Raw genomic sequence first — 21,230 nt, forward strand, 5'->3', positions numbered from 1 at the left:
GCGTTTCCTTAATTAAGAGTTAAGGTCCGTGAAGAGTAGAGGCTTCATCGTTTATTATACTCATAATCAACCGTTTCCTTTTCACCCTATCAGCTTCTCACTCCGTTTCATTTCAATCACCCTGTTAACCCCTTCTCCTTATCACTTAAAATCAATCTCCCATAGCTTGCTGATTGGCTCCTTCTCGCCGTCACCTTGTACCCATCGCACACACACCGTCCCTATCAAGCCCAATTTGACTCTATTTCACTGTCTCCTTCTCACTTCTTTAATTACTTGCCTCCCAGTGTGTTTCATTCCGTTCACACCAGCAATTAACCCCTTTTTCCTCTTGCCCCCTCCCGCCTCGTCTTCTCTTATGCTCTTACAAATTGCACCTATTTGTCTCATTCGGACTCTCTTAATGCATCTATTGCCGCTGTCTCTTAATCTTTCTGGCTGGCCGGCTCATTTCTCCTGTAGAGTAAACGCTTTGACTCAATTAACCCCCCCTGGTTGCTAGGTAAAGGTCAACATATGTATCAGGACTGGTCACACCAAGATGTGACTCAAACATGATTGAATTCATTAGACGATGGGGTAAAAGAGACGGTGAATGAATTAGGAGACGGGGGTGGGGAGGGTGACTTGGTGAGGAGGACAAAGCATGACCAAATGCGAGCTTGTGATTTAGGATATAGAGAGAGAGAAATTAGTTGTTCACTCAAATCATGTCGAATGAAGCGAACAAAACACGGAAGTTGAGGTAGAGCGGGGACACAAAGCTTGACTATTTGATTTATTGAGTAAAGGAATGTGTACCGTCGTTTTTCTCAAAGGCATGACAATTTCATTAGGGTACTGGGGTGCAGGATTTACGACAGTCACGACATAAGTGGTTTCCAAACTCAGCTCAATGAGCTAGTTGGCGCCGTGGCATTAAATGTCTACTAGGGTAGGGGATTGTTTGAATTTGGAGAATATCGAGCATCGTGTTGTCAAACCTTGCAATTTTCCGCTACATATTTTTGTTCGTTTTAAAATGCATGATTTTTCTTTCTTTATTTATTTTTTAATATACGTAACATTGAATGTTATGTAAGGATGTAATGATATGCAAACATCATGAAACCATATTTTCATGATATGAACATCACATGATATTTATCACATCATATTATATAAAAACTCAAGGTACAGAATAAAAACTCATGATATTAAATAAAAGATCATGATTTTGAACACCGGCCCCCCAATACTTTTTTTTGTACATAATAACAGCAATGGCGAAGAAATAGACTTGCCCCGTCATTTTGTTGTCATGTGGTCCTGTTGGCTCAGAGTCTCATGGTCTATGGAGTTCATAATGCCGTGTTTGGCTGACATGTTTTTTTTTTTTTTTACGAAGATGTGCTGCTTTTAATATTGCAATATGGCAATATTGTGGTCATTTTAATGTCGCAATGATGCCTAGTAACAAGGTAGTGTTCAGTGATTTTCGTAACAAATCACGGACAATCACAGATGGAAAGACTTATAGTATCATATAAGCAAGCCCTCAAATCCATGAAAGCTGCACAAAAAGCCTACTCCATGTCATCAGCGTCTGGGTTGGCGGGTGTTCTAATCAGTGACACCTGACAGAAAGCAATTCCAACTTCAAAAGCTACTCAGACGTACATTGTTGTGCGGCGAGTTAATTGAATGAGATAAGAGGTTAGAAAAAAGGAGAAAAGAAATGCTGGGTAAAATAGCTTTGAATGGAATTGAGAGATGTCGTCGAATCCTTTGTACAATTAAGTAAACCATTAATTAAACTAAAAAAAAAAAAAGAAAAGTGAGCATGTTAAGATACCCCCAAAATTGATTGATTTGCTCTGCTTAAGAGCTCATTTGCTGTGGTTCCATGTGGACCGGACCAAGTGGGGGGGAACGGACTAGAGTTCATGGTGTGAAAGCGCCCTGAGATGCCTTCTGTTGAATCTTTGGATCAACTGCAGTTGCTTGCACAGAATGTGCCCATCTGGGCTACATGAGTCTCCGTAATGCTGGCCATATGGCCTTTTGTGGTCTACACACACTAGGAGGTAGTCTTTCCTAAACTGTATACACACACACGTTCGTTCCCAGATTACCAATGTTCTTTTATGACACAGAATGTATTTCATATTCGTAACCATAGAAACACACATTTTCAATTTAAGTACAAGTCTAAATGTGGACAGGGTTTATTTTTTTTTTATTTAAGACAGAATTCCAATTTGTTTGGTGCAAACACAGAAAATTATCTGAGATTTTTTTTTTTTTGTTGAGTTGTTTCGATTACAGGTGACACGAATGGTGGAAAAAGATTTCATAATGATTTATCTTGGTCTAATTTTTGACGCAGCAGCATGCCGACCTGCAAGATAGAAAAAGTACAAGTCACGGGTAATTTGATAATTTAGGAAAAATAACGACGACAGAATTAGGAAATGTGACAGAAAGTGAGTGTGAGGCTGGCAACTGAAATAAATGGCTTGTCAAAAAGTTATAACTGTTGACCGTTTTGATCTCAGTTTAAGAATATTCTGATGGAACATGCACAAACTGTATCGGTTTTTATTTCGGAACATATCATACGTGAGGCACATAGCTCCCAGTGCAGTGACCCTCATCCGTATCGACTACCCTTCAGCGCCACAGGAAGGCTCTGGCTTTACTGGCAACCTCGGCTTTCTTTATTCTTTACCGCTATATGCCCCCCCCCGTGCCCCCACCCCACCCACCCAATCCACATATGTATACAAACGCAGGTCTATTCAGCGTTTGTGTGGAGGCCCCTAGAAGCCAGTGTTGACGAGCACTGTCCCATGTTAAGCTAAACGCAGACTCAGTGCTATATTCAATAGACAGGGATTCCACTATATAACGCGGCGAGTGGGAGCCGGGTGTCGCGCACATGAAGAGGAGGGACACAAATGGAGGCAGTTGTTAAGTAGTAATTACACACACTTTCATTGGAATGCTGGGCTCCTTGGACGTCCTTTATAGTGTCCTCATCCACAAGGTAATGTTAACAAAAGGCAACAATTGCCTGCGCTTGTGGTGGCGTGCGATGGATGTACATGACATCGTAGTAGTAGTAGATTTTTTTTTTTTTCCATGCATAAGCTTTATCTTTTCTATGACTCAGGTTAACTACCTGTCAAACCGTGCAGTTACTTCTTCCACAACAAAAGACTTGGAAGAATCGCGTGTTTGAAAAATTGATCAGATGTCATGTGTGTTTCTGATTTTTATCAGCTGATGGCTGTCTATGAGGAACAGGAAGCCCAGGAGAGGGATGCAGCCAACACAAGCCCTGCCCCCAGCCATGATCGCTACCAGGCTGAGCTGTCTGTCTTCCAGCCAATCACGGGAGGAGAGATAGAAGTCACTTCATCCGCTCTCAAGTCGAGTGAGTATTGGGGAATAAAAGACAAGGGATGCACCGGTAGGAGTACTTCGTAATAAAGGAAGAAGAACGCAACTTCATGGTTTAAGTGGCAATGGTATCGGCGTACAGTATCACAACATTTTTTCCAAGTCCAATTAAGAGTACATATGTATAGTATCAACGCTGATACCTATAATGGTATGGGCTCATCCCTAATTCATATTCAACTCTTAAATATGGTGTGTTATAATGCCTGTATGTGTGCAGTTCTTCTTTTTCATTAAATAGTGTTTAGTTGTGACTTAGGATATTTAAAAAAAAAAAAATTCAATAATGAATTAAAGGGAAGTATATTTCTTCTAATTTTTGTGCTGGAAGTGAGATATTTATAAATCATAATCTAGATGTCATGACAGAACAATGGTGTACATTTAAAACCGCATTAAATCTCTCTCCAACTTCCCTAAAACCTGTGGCAGTTGAGGATGTTCAACTTTCGTAGGTTACGAAGATGCCCTAGCTGTTCGATCCAGACATTGTTAAGACAGGAAGTTTAGTCTGTTTCAGTATGGTTGCCTGGCAGGAGAGATTAGAGGTAATGTGCGGTTGTCATGGATGATTAGAGGTAACAGCGCTCTGGAGACTATTACTGTCAGTGGGAGAAGGTCAAAGTTAGGCCTGTCTACTACTCATACCATCGAACAACTATTGTCTTCCAAACACTCTTGCTCCATTTTTGTCTCCGGGTATTTTTTGTTGTCTTTCACCTTTTTTAGGCGCCATCTCTTTGTTTCCGTCGATATTTTCCTAAAGCCCCCAAAAAAATGAGTCTTGAAAAGTCCCTGAGGATAAATCCATGAGTTTTTATCCCTTGTTAGCGACTCATTTGTGCTGTTATCACACTAGATGTCTCGTCATATTAGTCTCGCTTTTATTCCCGTTCTCTCTCATGCTGCCGCTAACTTGAGCCAACTATTTCTGCCTCTTTTGTCCTCTGTCTTTCATGGCCATTCAATGGGACGGATGCATTGATTATGGCATTGATGTAATCCTTACCCCCAGACAGTCTTAAGAGCACCAAGGGTCCATTTTGTCACAATCAATAAATGACCCTACAAATATCATTTGTCATTTGTTCGGCGGTTCACTCATATAACGTTCCCTCGTCCAAACCTTTGTCATCCAATTCCCATCGGAACCACAAGGCTCTCGTAACCAAGGTCTTAATGTATATACACTATATGAATTGATTATGATGAAAAGAGGCTAAATGTGGGAGTCGGGAGCGTGCTAGATTCTTAAAATAGCCTTTTACCATGTTGCCTTTTCACCGTTTTTTTGCTAAGCTCCTGCAGTCGCAGTCAACAGGATTGTTTCATCTATCATCTTCTATTTAATGATTATTTTATGCAGCGGGCTGATGAAATGTGCAACAGGAGTCGCCATCATATGTTGCCTATATGCATGCACATATTTGCAAATCACATACTTTGCAACCATTTGGACCAGTATGTTAGAGGCACGGTATGAAACAAATTGACAATTTAATTTATTTGTGGGTAGAGTGGATTTTGCATCTGTTCTCAGTAGGAGCAAAGGCGGCTCAACTTCCTCACATTCATATCGCGAATGCAGTTTTCCTCTGCTTTGCTGGTTACATCATTTGTAAATCGGGGGATTTGATTTAAGAATTCAACGCATTTGATTACATTTTAATGTTATGTGCAAAATTGGGCAAAAGCTTGCAGTAATGTCACAGTTTGTGCTACAGTGTCCAAATCCTCATGACTACTCTTGCAACATGTGCCCTTCTATTTTCACAGACACCCCCCTGCTGGTGAGAAGCAGCAGTGATTCTGCTCTCGGCGCTCAGTCAGCAGAGCTTGAATCCTCACGTCATGAAGATGCCTCTGTGATGGTAAGACACACTGTAAGACGCTTCTCCTGAAAACTTGACGCTTCATTTGTGACTTTATATACTGTATCAAAAGTGTGAATCACTTTTTGGACTAAGGGTCGCATGCATATTTTTCATACGGACATCATCATTTAGCTTTAGGATCACATTTAGCATTTTCATAATATGCATGTGATGATTTCATTTGTGAGTTAGTGTCACAGTTAATCCCCTAACATGTTTGGCCATCACATCGCAAATCCCACATGATGTCTTTTGAAAGGCTCTCCATGCCTGATTGGGCTCCTGAGTGGTGAGCCTCTTGAGATTTCACACTGGACAAATATATATATATATATTTTTACAACAGCTTATCTCTGTAGAGCAACGTGTTTATGCGGTTCAGTTCTTTTGAGGGAGATGGTTTTCTCTTGACGGCTTGACGGCGGTTACTTTTCTTGACAAAGTTTAACAACAAAGCTGGTTGTAGGGCTATCTTATTATCCGCTGAATTTACCGTTTCATGGGACAATCTCTAGTATTGTCTAATGAACAGTGTGCTAACTATAGATTCATGAAGAAAAAGATATAAAAAAAAAGTCATATTTAGATTTGTTTTTTTATTCAACATATTTTTATTATCTGATGGACGTAGATTTGTACAAACCATCAACTCATGTATTCCTACGATGTAAAGCTACACTGACACGGTGGATCCGATTTGTGCATTAACGCCACACTCAAATTGGCAGATATCTGATGCGTTTCAGATTCAGACTGGAAAATATCCAATTCCAGTCATTTTTTTTTTTTTTTCTATTTTCAAATCGTGCCACTTGAGAATATAAAATTGGAATTGAGTCACTTGAACCATACTGTGTAAATCTAGCCCTTGCTTTTTTTTTTTTTTGGTTCAAACCCAAGTTTATGAACACATAACCAAACCCCATTAACTCTCAGACATATAATGCCTGCCTTGTAATTCTATAGGCCCCAAGCAGAAAATAATCAGTGTCATTCTTTATACAGATACCAAATGGCGTGTGTGGTTCGTGAGCCGAAATAGATTTTGCCATCATAGAGGGTCATTCAGTGTGCTGTGAAGCACAATAACCTTGATGACTGTGAACGAGAGAGCTAAACGAGAGGGGGGGGGGGGGGCGCTCGGCTTGGACGTAGACTTGAATGGATTTTAGCTTATCCCTTCTTATAGAACAGCTTCAGCTCAGGGATGTTGGTGGATGGCCTGCATCAATTCTTGCTCTGCTGCCAACGTCTCCCTGAGGAGCGATAAAAACATCTCTCTCTCTCTCTGTTCTCTTGATTTGCAAGGCACATTGTTTACATGTCGTATCTTTGCTCATGCTACAGATTATTTTTTAAACTAAAGACCACTGATAAATAACTGCAAAAATAACTAGATCTGGTCTTCCTCTCCCCATCTCCCATTTTCCTTGCAACACTGTGACGTCTCTATTTTGCGGTTGCTCTGTGTATCTCACTTCTACACATAAAGTCGATTGTCCATTTTCTGTGCCAGGTTCAAATGGAGGTAATGGCCCTATGTAATTGTTCAAAATGTCACTTGGCCTTTCGGTAAGAGCAGCGAGAGGAAGAAAGAAATGTTCTTGCAGTGAATCCTTGTCTGTGTTCTCTTTTGTTTTTGAAACTCTCGCTTAGTGTGTGGTACAGTGGCTACAATGTGTTAATCAGACGGGGACTATTTACTCTTGTCTGGAATACTACTGGGGCTGGGAGGCTGTATACTGCTTATTAATCGTCCAGTACCTTGTTTAATGTGTGTATCTGTGCGTTTTTGTTTACATTTTTGAGTGTGTGCGTTCTTTCTCCTTAATCGAGTCCGTCTATGTGGCAGTGAAAAAAAAAATACACTGCATTATTTTAGAAAATGCTTTATGAGGTTCACATGAATGATGGGCCACTGCTATTCGTTGACATTTTACAATCTACTGTTTGGTTAAATACTAAGTTAGTGGCCCTTGATAATGACTTCAGAGAGCTATTTCTCGATTAAATGAGACATACAATTATGCCCTGATAGACTTTCCAATTAATACTGTATTTCAGCAGTTGCTAATATGATGAAGGTGTTAGGATAATGAATGTTACCTGCCACTCCGACAGTAATTAAACTAATATGACAGCATCTGCATCTTGGCCGGGCTAATTGTTTTTCAAGTTACCAAAGCCTGAGCATATGTAGTGTATGCGTAACCTGTCAATCACTGTCGTTCTCGCCTCTTCTCATTGCTCATCTTTTGCCTCACTCCTGTGAGGTACATACCTACTGATTTTGGCCAGCTTGTGTGAGTTGCCACATATGAATACTTCTTCTTCTTCTTCAAAAAAAAAGGCTGTTTATTGACACTCCCAGACAGTCAATATCACAATACCCTCGCGCATCTATTCTTTATCCTCTGTGACAAATATTAATGCAGCTTGTCGATTCTTATTGTGCGTTTATATACATTTATAGACATCTATATATCCATACAGTCTTATTCTGCCCCCCCCCCCGTGCGCAGTATCATTTCGTGGAAAAAAATCAGCAGTGAGAAGCTCCATCTTACCTGCAACTTGAATGAGGATGGGCGGTATAGAAATTCCATGGATGGATGTATTGGCAAATTGAGCAATATTTGAGCTCATTTTCTTATTCAAAACGATTTGCTAATGTATGATCTGTTTTTTCTCCTCCTTTTCCTGGGAGATGATTTTTCTGTCAATTCTTTCTGTCACTAAAATCATTTGTTTGTGTTCTCTCTCAACAGGCAGCAAGTCCAGCTGTTGCAAGACCCCAAGTCAAATATGCATTCAATGACAGGTCAGTATGTGCCAATCTTTTAAGAGTGTGACAAAGAACATCATCAAATAATTTTGTTTGAAGTTTGAATGTAGAAGAAAGGTCAAAGGAGCCGCGTTCGGGTGGACATGGCCTGATTATCTATTTCTCGTGTCGTTATGAAAAGTGTGCATGTTTGTCAGTGTGCATGTTTATGTTTTTGTGTCCTACTTGGCCATTTTTATTCATCATCTAATGTAGATCAAGGACTTTAAAGGAACATTTAGTATAAAGCCTCCCCATCATTAGCCCACTACAAAAGAGCAAAACAAGGTCGCACGTAGCCACACGCACAAGCACATGCACACACACACGGAAAGGAAATTACCCATGGGAGGCATTCAGTATTCTCTACTCCAAACACTAAATTGGGCAGCTCTCATTAGTAATCAAATGTGTAAAGTTCGTTCATCTTGCCCATTTGTCCATCTAACCTACTGAGGATGCTGTTAGTTTTTTGGGGTTTATCAAATATATATAAACGTCTCTGCAGTCATCATAATTTGATTAATTCAGGAATTAGTCTGCTTATTTTCACCATTACTCACACACACTCAACTAAGACAAATCTCAGCACAAAGTAATGTATAAGCGATTTTGTGCCTTCTGTGCTTGTCAGTGAAACGAGCCTTGAAATTGCTTAAAATCTCAAACTATGGTCCAGGACCATTCTTTTATAACGTATAGTTTTTGTCGCTTCATCCAGTGGAATATTTGTGAAGTCAGTGATGTTTGACAAAAAGAGACATCCGGGAATTGAACCTTTGCTGACTTTCGATCACAAGAGAGGGGAAGTGCTAAAATATGCCCCGTCTAATTGAACTGACCCTTGCGCTATTATTTATTAAGTTAAGTGTCCCAATCGTTTGACCACACAGTGTCCCTAAATTGTCATCCCAACCAAGCCAACATTAGGCTACCAAACATGCTCATGACCTTGACAAAAGCAATATCTCTGAATGCTTGGGAACACCTGGGAAGCCGGTGATACACCCATCACATGAGGTAGAAAACGTAGAAAATATAAATTATTCCATTTTTTTGTCTTTATTTTGCATTTGCATTCATTAACATTTTGCATAACATTAACATTTTTTTTCCTGCTTGGCATTCACTCCACTCCTATTTTGTGTGATGCACTTTGAAGATCAGCTTGCAAAAATGTGGGAGTGCAAAAAGAAGAATGATCCATTCAATCCATTAGAAAATAGATGACAGGATGAAAATGCTCGGTTTTGTTATGTGCATCCTTTCGGGGTAATTTCTCCTCTGGGTGGATCAGGCTTTCATATCAAGCATTGGTGAAGTGGCAGGTGGAGAACACCTGCTCTTTTCATCTGTGCCGGCGCGCGTGTGTGTATGTGCGCGGTGCGCGTCTATAAAGTCTATTGTCCTTCTTTAGCATTAGCCTCCTCTCTCTTAACACCACACTTCCCAAGAATCGAAAAAGAAATGTAAATGAATCCCAAATACTTGATTCTGTTTTGGTGAGGGTGTAAGAGAGGCAAGAGATAATGAGAATGCGTTGCTTTCATTGCTTGTCCTTTGCCGCCCACCACGATCAACAGTCGTTGCTCTGAATGCTATCATCGTACCTACTGCTCAGTTCAGTGGGTGCTTTGGGATGGGTGGAGGGTTTTAAGAGAGAGCAAGACAAAAGGAACGGATGGCATTAAAGACATAATTGAGGTTGTAGCTACAAAGCGCAAAACTAAGTTGATACAAACTTCTTTGAAAAAACACACACGGAGGGATAGGGAGAAGGGCAGGCAGGGATTATTGGCTGCGCTCTGATAGATAAACTAATCAAACAAATACTTCAACAAGCACTCAAATTTAAACACAGGCGTAATATAAACCGGATTCATATGTGAGCAATCCAATTTAGAAAGACATTCATAGATGACAAACAAGAAAAAAAAAAGATAAGAAGAACAAAAATTATTGGCTAACTCCCACACGCAACAAGTGTGCTGTCTGGATGACTTTCAATAAAATAATCCCGTCTCTAAAGACAAGGTTTGTGCTCGCGGCTTAACTTCACAAAACATCCTTTAAAACAATGACTACATGTGAATATAATGTATCAGACGCGCATAGAATTAACTCCATGCACTAAGAGTCATTTCCAAGGCAGTATTCATTCACGTTTGACATTTTCTTTCTACATTTTCACATTTCTAGCCTGACCCGAACAGTGGAGATCCTGGGTGGAGACAGTCCTTTGGGAATCCATGTGGTTCCATACTGCTCATCTCTCAGTGGACGGTGAGTAATGTACATGCAAACCTAAATACAAAAAAATGCATTTATTATTAGCATATTTATTATTATTATTATTATTATTGTTATTATTATTATTATTATTATAGTTGGATATATTGTTAATATTATTATTATTATTATTATTATTATTATTATTATTATAGTTAGATATATTGTTATTATTATTATTATTATTATTATTATTATTATAGTTAGATATATTATTATTATTATTATTATTATTATTATTATTATTATTATTATTATTATTATTATTATTATTATTATTATTATATCTGCTCACAGGTCTCTTGGTTTGTTTATCCGTGGAGTGGAGGAAGAAAGTCGCTCCAGTAAGGAAGGTTTGTTCCAGGAGGATGAATGTATTGTCAAGATAAACAACACTGACCTCATGGACAAGACGTTTAGCCAGTGAGTTTACCCCTGCCTTTGTTTTTCCGGCCTTGATATATGAAATAAATAATTCAATAAAAGTAATAATATTAATTCCAGTGCCAATTGATTGGTCATAACTGGAGAAATTTAGCAAGCAAGAGGACTAGAGGAGGAATTTGGTATTGTATTCCAAATTTTGAATCAGGTAGATACACTTTGATGCTAGGTCTGGTCTCTTTTCCCGTTACCATTGATGTCGCCTTTCTCTTGTCAGAGGGCTAATTTAACATGTAGCGACATCACAGAACAATACAAAAGATACTTGGCAGACGTCTGCGGGGTAATCCGCTGAGATCACATTGTGTTTCTGCTCATTGCGGTTGTGTTACTTTCAGAGAAGATTTGTTCAGGACTCATTTGAGACTTGATGTTTGTCAGTGTTTATTTCATCAGTGACGTACCCGTCAAATAGGCTAACTTGGGCGGCATTTGGGGATGTAACCTAATTATATAACATTACAGAACACATGATATTTGCCAGCGCAGGGCAGACAATAAACAAAGTAGATGCTTTCATGATTACATTCCGTTAATGTAAAAAAATAAAATAAAAATAAAACCGTTGAGTCAGTATATGACCTCAATCTATGCTAGTATGATTTTCTTCCCTTTTTTTTTTTTTAATAAAGTATATTGTTTAATAGTAGCGTCTGCCATTGCATTTGATCAACTTTTTCCATCTGTCATGATGCACTTTGTGTATTTTTTGTTTTTGTCACTATTCCCCTCTCTTAGAGCCCAAGAAATCTTTCGGCAGGCAATGCACTCCCCCGTGGTCTCTTTGGAAGTACTCTCCTCATCCAACAGAGAACGCTTTGAGAAGAGTCTGATAGGTCAGCTTTTTAGCAACAATGCTGGTCCTGACAGCAGTCCCCGAAATCCCAAAATCAAAGAGCCACCTCCGCCTGTCAAAGCCAAACCTGTGTTCAAGCCCCCCGAGAGCGCCATTGTGAGAGTGGCAGAAGACGCTGGCTCGCTGGAATCTGCTGTGAGTCCTAAGTGACTTCCATATCTTGACAGAAATAACAAAAAACAAAAAATATATAGAAATAACTAAATACATTTTGCTAGTTTTTATGTGCAATTCTGCTTTTCGTGGAGCATAGGTTTCAAATTGTTTTGTTCTATCAAGTGTCCTAATTTGAGTCCCAATATTTTTTTTAATTAATGCAATTTTCTGTCTATCTAGAGATCAAAAGGGGGAAGTGAGGGTTCGCTCTCTGAAAAAAGTCCTGCTCTTTCCAGTTTGATGGTCAGTAAGAAAGGAGGACGGAGATTAAGAATTGACCTTAAGAAAGGTAAGTAAATGCCTTGCAAAATTTTTGAAAAAATGGATTTCCATTCATTTCCATTTTTTTTAATCCATTTCTGCCTCTCAGTACTGATATAGGATTTCGGGGAAAAAAGAAACAACAAAATGTCATATCATAGAAAAAAACTTTTTTTTTTTGCATTGTTACTGTACTCTCCTATTAAATTGCTTGTTTAATCCTCGTTTCACAGTCATTAAAAATTTGACTCAATACAGGCCATTTTATATGAATATCACTGTAACATAGCACAATTTGCTGCCTGTTAATGCTGCATGTGCAAGTTCAATTAATGTCAATGTTTTGGAAGATTGTTCTTTTTGGGGGGGCGGGCATTTTTTCACATTGACGTTTTACGATTCAAAAAAATTATGCATGTCAGTTATCATAGACCTTCACCATTTCATGCTAATTAATAAAAAAAAAAAAATACCAGAGTCAATCATGGCCATTTACGTTATCGTGTGATTGTTAGAGACATTGAGCTTACAAGCGGCATTTAATGTTTATTTATTGTGTTTATTCATTGATTTATTCTCATTACCACTGAATACTGGCTCATCTCATTTGGAAAATTCATGATGATGATGCAAAATGAACCTGATATGTGGCAAACTAAAGACAAAGAGTCAAATCGAGCCATCGAACAAAATAAGATCCTATTTTCATCTGGCTCCTTTTCTCATATTTCCATTATTATTTTTATGTTATGATTAAAAACATGGTTTACGAGACCAAATTGTGAACTGGTGAACAGTGAAACCAGTGAGACGTAACAATCCAAATACCAGTCCTGTCATTTGATTATTATTATTCTCCTCCTGCCAATTTTTTTTATAGAAATAATCCATTCTAGGGTCACACACTTGTCATCATAAAAACTTTATTACCTGAACATGCGTTTTAAAATAATATTGTAAAAATCAATGGAAGCAGCATTTTTCTATTATCACTAAATCATGACACACGTTTACAGAAGAACTGTTAAAAAATAGTTTTTGAAAACAAATGTATCTTATATTTTTTAATAAAACTATGCATGCTTACATGTTCAAAAAAATAATTTAGATTTGGACAATCATCTTTTTTGGAAAGTTCCTCACCTAATATGTTTTGTGTGGGAACTTATGGTACAGAGGCGTACCAAGTAAAAATATATGAACCGTTACAGCCCTAGTAATAAAAGTTTTGATGTATGCCAGGCAAAATAGCTTCCATTTCCAAATAAAAAAACAAGTCCAGCCTGGGATCCATGTTAAAAATTTCACCGTACATTGTGTCCTCGGTTCACCACTGTGTTCCACTCTGCACTTCCACAGAGCTCCAGTAAATATTTCTTTGATTAACACTTCCAGGCCATGACTAAAAAAAAAAATAATAATCCAATGAAAAACAGTAAATATGGCGGTAACCGAGCGTGCCTTCTTGTGCCCCGTGGCGACATTTTTATTCATCTACGGAGAACCTTGAATCATATGCATTCGCCTTGCATTATTGTTCTCATCCAACTTTTTCTTGGAAACTTATGCTGCTGTCCGCCCAAAAAGAGCAATGTGCAGCCTGACTTTCCAATATTATCCCAAATGGCTTACTCGTATGTTCCTATTGACCATATCTCACGGATCTCAGGTTTTTTGAATGTATACAATGTAGCCACTTTTTTTTTTTCTTCCTCTCGCCCTTTTCCCATCCGAGCTCTCTTTCCTCTCTCCCTCTTCTGGACTTGTTCTCTTCAAGGTCTATTAAGTCTTTATTGATCTGTTCATTTCTGCTGATATGAATTCATAGCAGACCAAACTGCTGACTTGGCTCTGCTAAAGAGACCGGACTAAATGAGGTCTATAAAACACACAACCAGTCTGTGTATTGGGCACTGGCATTCATGTTTGACTGCTTTCCTACACATTGTGTGTGTGTGTGTGTGTGCGTGTGCACGTGCGCGTGCATGTGTGTGAGCCTGTTTTTCACTGATTAGTATTTTTATCTTCCTCACTTCTCTTTCCAGAACATTCACTCTTCTACTGCGTTCGACTTACACCTCATTTCCGCTTTACTGTTCCATACTTCACCCCCCCCCCCCCGCCCTAGGCATTCCGCCCCACACCTGAACTCTTTGCAGATATGAGCCACTGTTTTAAAGCAATTCACACATGACTTCTATCTTATGTGCGGCACAAAGCGCAGTGTGGCATTAGTTTGCTTCCAACTAATGCTGAAGTTCTTTTCCCTTCTTCTTGATATAAGGTGTGGTCAGTTGCGTTGTATCGTATAGCTTGTTTGCGTTTTTGCCCAGCGGCAAGTACACACGAGCACTTTAAGTTTTTTACTAATTTTGCAATTTTCAGCATTAAAAAGACATATTTTGTCTATAATTAATTTGATAATGTCATTATTTTTCCAAGCACTATTAACAACTTCAAAAACACATTTTGCCACATGTTGAGTGCTCAGCTGACAACCAACCAGCAAGTGGTAAAATGTATTTTGAAAAGTATGACTTGTAAATGGAAAAATAATGGCGTTATCAGATACATTGTAGACAAAATATAATTTTTTTAGCGCTGGAAATGTTTAAGTGTCACAAAAAAAAGAGGATCTCAGACTGTAATTCCTCAAAATTCTTTCAAATTGTCAAATAAAATTTGACATTTTTAAAATGAGCCTCAAAATTAACACAGAAACAAATGGTCAAACTGTCCTGCATGAGGCATCCGCGGTGCTCACAGGAAAGTTGGAAGGACGAGGCGTCACAACTTAGCAGCTGCTATTGTCACGGCCGTGTCATGACATTTGATGCGACTGTCTTTATTTTTTTCAAGCCTTTCTCAATTTTTAATAATGTTTAAAAAAAATAGGTTAATAAAAATAATCCCATGGCACACCCCTCAACAAAAATCTCACAAAAATTATAAATGATCTTGCCTCAAATTTGATTAACTCATTGTAAATTCTTATTGATTCATTGATCACAACGCTGATATACTTGCAGGATGCGCGACTTATTTTGTTGCATGAATGGCTACACAGCTTTATTGTACCTATTGCAGTGTAATGGAGGAGCACTTATTGGTTCATTCTTTCACTGCATGTTGCCGCTAGATAAACCGACCAGAAAAGATGTGTGTAATTAGCATATAGTTGCTGACAAAGTAAGTGAAATTTGATCATTTCCCGCGGCACACAATTGTGCCACAGTATTCTGGTTAGGAATCACCGTTCTAAAACATTGCTTGCGCAATTAACACAAGTTTAATGTTGGCAAAATTGGATTCAAATTTTTATTTATTTTTTTGTTAATTTTACTTATGTGACAAAAAGTGCAATGTCAGTTGGGTGCAAAAAGTAGAGCAAATGCGTTTATGTCATTCACTGTTGTAGGTTCTGAGGGTCTTGGATTTACAGTAGTAACCAGAGATTCATCAGTCCATGGTCCCGGTCCAATTCTGGTCAAAAACATTCTGCCACGTGGGGCGGCTGTCAAAGATGGACGCCTGCAATCAGGAGACCGCATATTAGAGGTATGACTGATCAATAAGCAAAACATTTTGCTTGCTTGTTGATTTTTTTATGCTACAGTATATTCTTAGAAGTCTTTTTTCCTCTCTAGGTAAATGGCGTGGACATAACAGGTGTTGGTCAGGAGGAACTGGTGTGCATGTTGCGCGGCACGCGGCACGGAGAGAGTGTATGTCTTGTGGTTCTACGACAAGAAGACATGTTTCTGCCCCGCGAGATGGTAAGGTTCAGTTAATGCTTTATTTGGAGACCAAATGACATAGAAATCATATCTTCCTGATCAACGACCCCTTTTCCACTTTGTGGTTTTCTCACGCTGATTCAACAGTCATTCTTTCCATTCCTTAACTAGTGATTATTGAGCCAATCAACAGGCTTTGCTGGATGACGGCCAACTTGACTACGTATAGGAATATTTTGATTTATTTATTTATTTGCATTAACTAATGGCATAATAGATGCCATATGATTGTGTGGTACATGGTGAGCACACTGTCAAGCCTCACATTGAAGGCCATTTTGTTACGTCATCAACTGGATGACCTATCCATCGCATTCTTCAATGAATAAAATGCACGATTGATTCTGTTTCTGATTCTCAGTCTCTCTTCTCTTTCATAGTTTTCTTGGAAAATGTTTTCAATTTTGCTTGTAAGACCTGACATCAAATTTCACCCACGGCTTAATTCTAATCGTTTTGAGGTAACAGACATCCAATACATACAAATTATGAATCATAGCATAGAATTTTTCAGCACAGTTACACACAAGGTTAGATTTAGCATTTTGATCAAGTTCACACTCTGTTGTTCTAAAAGGGCAACTCCAGTCCACTAAGGAAGCTAATTTTCACTTGTAAGGAAGTCATTAATTAATATCCCATTAATACTGTATGCGACAGTCAGGAGATACCATATTTTTTTTTTTTTGCACATGCAGAGTTCAAGTACCGTTACACTCCTTTGCGCTTGGGGCATTGGGTATTCAATTATTTCAGCAGCTCATGTTTCTTCTGAGGAGGTATTTGGCACCTGGTGCACTAAAGTAATCTCGAGTTTAGTTTCTACAAATGAGAATGCAAATGTTATCTTGGAAAAATGGAACGTGGTGATTATTTGAATTGGACAAAAAGGCCGATCGATGTGGCTGCGGCTCAACGGCTTGCAATTGAAGAATGAATGTGAGAAATGGATGGATTGACTCTCCATTACAGTTAATCGTGAGAACTGATTAATTATACGGGTGAACTGCAATTTCTCATAGAATAGCTTAGCTCAGCTTGAATATGTCAATAAAGTAGCAATGCGTGCTTGTGTGTGTGTTTTGGACAAGATTATTTAGTGGCTGTGTTCAATCTGTGATGCAGACAAACAGGGCTCAGAATAGAGAATTTCATCATTATTATATATTTACTTTTAGTGAAAAATTATTAAAAAATCCCAAAATCTTTCCCATGCATTAGCTACGCAAACAGCCCTTTGCTTCGTTATTTGTAAAATAAATTAAAAAATTCAACTCAGTTTTGCTTTTTGGTTTTACATTTTAAGGTGTCACAAAATGAAAGATTATCAGAATGAAATTCGGTGTTCTGCTTGACATGTTTCTGTTTCACAAAAATGCAAATTTTCTCCCCTTTTTGGTCAAACACCGAAGTTTTTGGGTGAAACCAACCCATGTTCTACTGCTGATTAGTCAATTACGGAAAAACCTAAAAGCATTTTTTTTTCTTCTCTTTAAAGAAGAGAGTCTACTCTATCTTTTGCTATATTCGTTGCAAGATTATCACAGCACACGATATTCCGTGGGTTTTGAAAAATACGATCAGTCAAAATGCTTTAAAAACTGCTGGCAATATGGGAAACTGCTTTGAAAACTGCTGGCAGTGAATGTGTTAATCGTGATTGCTACTTCATGGCAGGTTGGTTATGTACTGGATATTGAGCCAAAAGAGCCAGGATGAAATAATGGATCCATCTTGTCCATCTCTCCCCCCTCTGCCGATGTTTCACTTCAGACCACCATCTGGTGTTGTATGTTAACATCTGTGCTCAGTGTAGTACAAACACGTTAATATATTTCTACAGCAAAACACACACTTGCAACCCGTCACCTCTCCCTAAGCATATAATCACGTAAATGAACATCATGTACAGTAAATATCTACCTACCAGTTCTGCATCACAATTATCGAGCCATAATATATTTGAAGAATTCACTATTTAAGATGGCCACCACCTTGAAAGAAAAAAAATAAATCCACTCAAAGAGAGACGATGATCTCCAAAGATATTGATTACGCCAGATGGAGCCTTCAGCATATCCTGTAAGTATTGAGAGGCAGCTTCATTCTGCTCTCTCGTACTTGACACCGCTGCTGTGTTTGTGTGTCACTTTTCACTTTGGTAACATCGCCATTGTGACCTCATACAACCGTCCTTATACATTTCCCCATCTGTTGTGTCCTCAGAGACCAGTGCGTGCGCACGTACACACCAACACACCAACTCCAAGGCAGCTTCGTGTCTCCGTAGGAGTTCCCATCCTCTCAGAGGATCCCACCCGAGAATATTTCTCTTCTTTCTTCTTTCATGTCTCCCCGTATCCCCTTTTATTAGCATATTCATTATAAGATGTGTTGTCGACATTTTAGATACTCAAGTGTCACACAAGTGTAGCAAGACATTAGCCCCTATTGTCAGTCCAACATAAAAATAACCGATTTCTTTTCAACAACATAAACTGAAACACGAAATGTATGAGGAGCAAAGCAAAGCGTGGGGAGTCTCTGGCACTAACAGCATGTTTTCGTTGTTAAAAAACACAATACAGTACCGTATATTTTCAGTGGAACTTGTTACAGTCTGGCTGTTTTTTCATTTTTTTTTTTTAGCGCAGTGTGTAAATGTGAGCAAGTGGAATCAGTAAAAACTAACACAGGTGTAAAAATACTGCAGGTGTTACAAAAACAATGTCCATGTTGATAGTTTATTGTATTTTGTTTTAATCTTGGAATCCACTGAAGTGTTCGTCTTTGGCATCCGAGTAGAAGAGAAGCATCGTATCTTTTCACTGACTCGGGTGGGATGCGGAGCAGCTGTGAATTTGTATCCGAATGCTTCAGTGGGCATGGATCTGATTTAAAAGCATGTAGTGCTAACGCTAAACACATGGACTAAACACATGGAGCTCAACAGAAAAATCATGACCAGTTAAAGATAAGCCAAGTAAAGATGAGAATGTGATGCTAAAAATCCACTACTGAGCCAGACAGCTTACAGCTGGGCGAAATAAAAAAGGGTCACGGCTTTTGGTCTGAAATTTTCCGATGCCTCATGTAACTTCTGTATTATGTTCTTTTCTGATGGGAATGACGGCTGGTATGTCAAAAAAACTCGTAACCCGAGTTTCTCGCATATCAAGACGCCCCCTGTAAAATATTTTCATTTCATCTTCCTTTTTTTGATCGGCCTGCTGTTTTTTTTCCCCTTATAGAGCCATAAACATTTCGACATGCCAACCTTAAACTGGTCTTCACGTTGGAGCCTTGCCCTATGGCATTTCGGCAAAGTGTGATGAGTGATTTGGCAGCAGGAGCTTAAGTTAAGTAGGCACAAATGGTAAAGTTATTTCCAAAAGTCAAACGCATAAACACTTTGAAAGACCGTGTTGCTGATTGCGGGCGCAACTGCATTATCGTCCAAATGCACATATAACAGTGGGAAATGCATTCATCATGTCTTTCCGAATGCCATCCTTTTACAATAACACCTGCGGCGGTAAAGATCTCCGGAACAAACTCAAACTACCTCAACGCAAAGTCCACCTTGTATTGCCCGCTTTTTTCCACATTTTTCTTTCTTTCTATTCGCACCTTTGACTCAGTAAATGATTTGCGTCTGCGTGTTTTACTTGACTACGGTAACTGTAATTTACGTCGAGTCGGTCATGCTTAGTTTGATAAATCACAAGTGCACCAATAGACACGCTGAGACCTGTTAATGGTACATAATCCGGTTGATCCATCATTGCAGTAAGCCATTTAAATGTTAAACGACCAGCGTGGGGAGCTTCATTTGCAAACATATTTCTCTATAATGAGATGCATTTGATAGAGTACCCATAACGGCCAATAAAAAAAAAAAAGCACACAGGCATGGAGTGCTTGTGTGTATTCTTTTTTGCATATTCTCCAGTGATTTGACCTATCATATAGAGCAGGCGTGGGCAAACTACGGCGCGGGGGGCCACATGTGGCCCGTTATACGTTTTAATCCGGCCCGCTGAACTTGAAAAAAATGAACTGAATAAACCTTGTTAATGTTTTATTTTCGAAATATTGTGGTGTGTCAAAGACAGATATTTTGTTGTAATGCTTTTGTTCATTTTCATTTAAAATGAAATGTGTTTTTTTTTTTTCTACGATGAGGTGAGGTTACCAAAACACTCCATCCATCTGCTCCTGGTCCGGCCCCTCTGTCAAATTTCAGAACCCGTTGTGGCCCACCAATAGTTGTGTCAATAAAAATGTTATGCAATATTTCTCTTAATTTCAGACACAAACGCGCACACGGTGATTAGTTGTGCTGCCTCTGTCTACTCTTTTCTCTTAAAAGCCACTGAAAAAGTCACTAGAGGTTGCGTTTATGCATTGTGTAACAAGGAGGTGGAATTAATCAACTAGATAAAACACAACATGCTTTGCATATTGTTGTCAGATTCTATGAACAATCATTTGACAGCCCGACGGGGTGGGGGAGTTTGGGGAGGGTGGTCTCCTAAACTGCTGCTGAGATCTGTTGGTTTAACTTCTGGACCTAGGATTACAAAATCTGTCTTTTGTCTAAAATTGTTTGTTATTCTTGCTGAATACTTTGGGAAAGAAATGATCTGAATTAAGGATGTTGAAATATAATGACATTGTCGTATTAGTATCTTAAATGATTCATGGAAAATGATAGGTCTAAATCATTTTCAGTTCCATTATCTGTCAGCAGTTCTTCCTGGTGTTTATCTTTTCTGTCTGGGGTTGTGGTGCCTCCTATCCTGTCTAGACACTGACAGTCAGTCTGATCACAGCACTGTGCAACGAAGAACATTAAAGTAACCAAAAGGATTTGTAACGCCTGCTCTCCATAGACATACAAAACAAATATTACAATTTAATAAGTCAGTGTGAAGTAAAAAGAAATGTCTTGCTAATTTGACACACCACGGAGAAGAGTGTGGTCAACAAACCTGCCCAATTTGAATGAATAAAAATATTGACATGCTTATAAAATGAAACTGAGTGTGAAACTGCGGCCCACTAAAAAAAAAAAAACAGATGCTAATTTCTTGAGCACAAGCTCAGCACTCTCTCTACTTTCTCATGCCTACTCATCTCTATTGTTTGAATTATGACACTTTAGCCACTTAAAGCCTCCGAAAATTGATCTCATACACACAATAACAGGAAGTGCTAACCACCAGCTAGCCCGCAAGCTAACAGGCTTCGGGGGCTTCTCCCAGCTAGCAAGATTGGTTGCG

General features: G+C 38.8%; 1 protein-coding gene across 2 annotated transcripts in view; it reads left to right on the plus strand.

Annotated features, from left to right (window-relative positions):
* The window catches only part of LOC148323525 (partitioning defective 3 homolog B-like), a 105,082-nt gene that overhangs the window by 12,259 nt on the left and 71,593 nt on the right, over positions 1 to 21,230 (plus strand). The window contains exons 1-10 of one of the 2 annotated variants that reach the window (XM_088315661.1): positions 2,881 to 3,028; positions 3,265 to 3,418; positions 5,221 to 5,315; positions 8,087 to 8,139; positions 10,342 to 10,425; positions 10,729 to 10,854; positions 11,614 to 11,866; positions 12,068 to 12,176; positions 15,567 to 15,706; positions 15,796 to 15,924. In XM_088315661.1, coding sequence (XP_088171787.1) covers positions 2,984 to 3,028; positions 3,265 to 3,418; positions 5,221 to 5,315; positions 8,087 to 8,139; positions 10,342 to 10,425; positions 10,729 to 10,854; positions 11,614 to 11,866; positions 12,068 to 12,176; positions 15,567 to 15,706; positions 15,796 to 15,924 — 1,188 coding nt within the window. In that variant the 5' untranslated portion in view covers positions 2,881 to 2,983. Of the gene's footprint in view, positions 1 to 2,880; positions 3,029 to 3,264; positions 3,419 to 5,220; positions 5,316 to 8,086; positions 8,140 to 10,341; positions 10,426 to 10,728; positions 10,855 to 11,613; positions 11,867 to 12,067; positions 12,177 to 15,566; positions 15,707 to 15,795; positions 15,925 to 21,230 lie in introns of those variants that run through there. The other variant, XM_088315660.1, reaches the window with a different exon arrangement.

Source organism: Idiotropiscis lumnitzeri, chromosome 14 (genome assembly GCF_059441095.1).
Source record: "Idiotropiscis lumnitzeri isolate Australia: NSW breed Sydney's pygmy pipehorse chromosome 14, RoL_Ilum_1.0, whole genome shotgun sequence".
Classification (NCBI taxonomy): Eukaryota; Metazoa; Chordata; class Actinopteri; order Syngnathiformes; family Syngnathidae; genus Idiotropiscis; species Idiotropiscis lumnitzeri.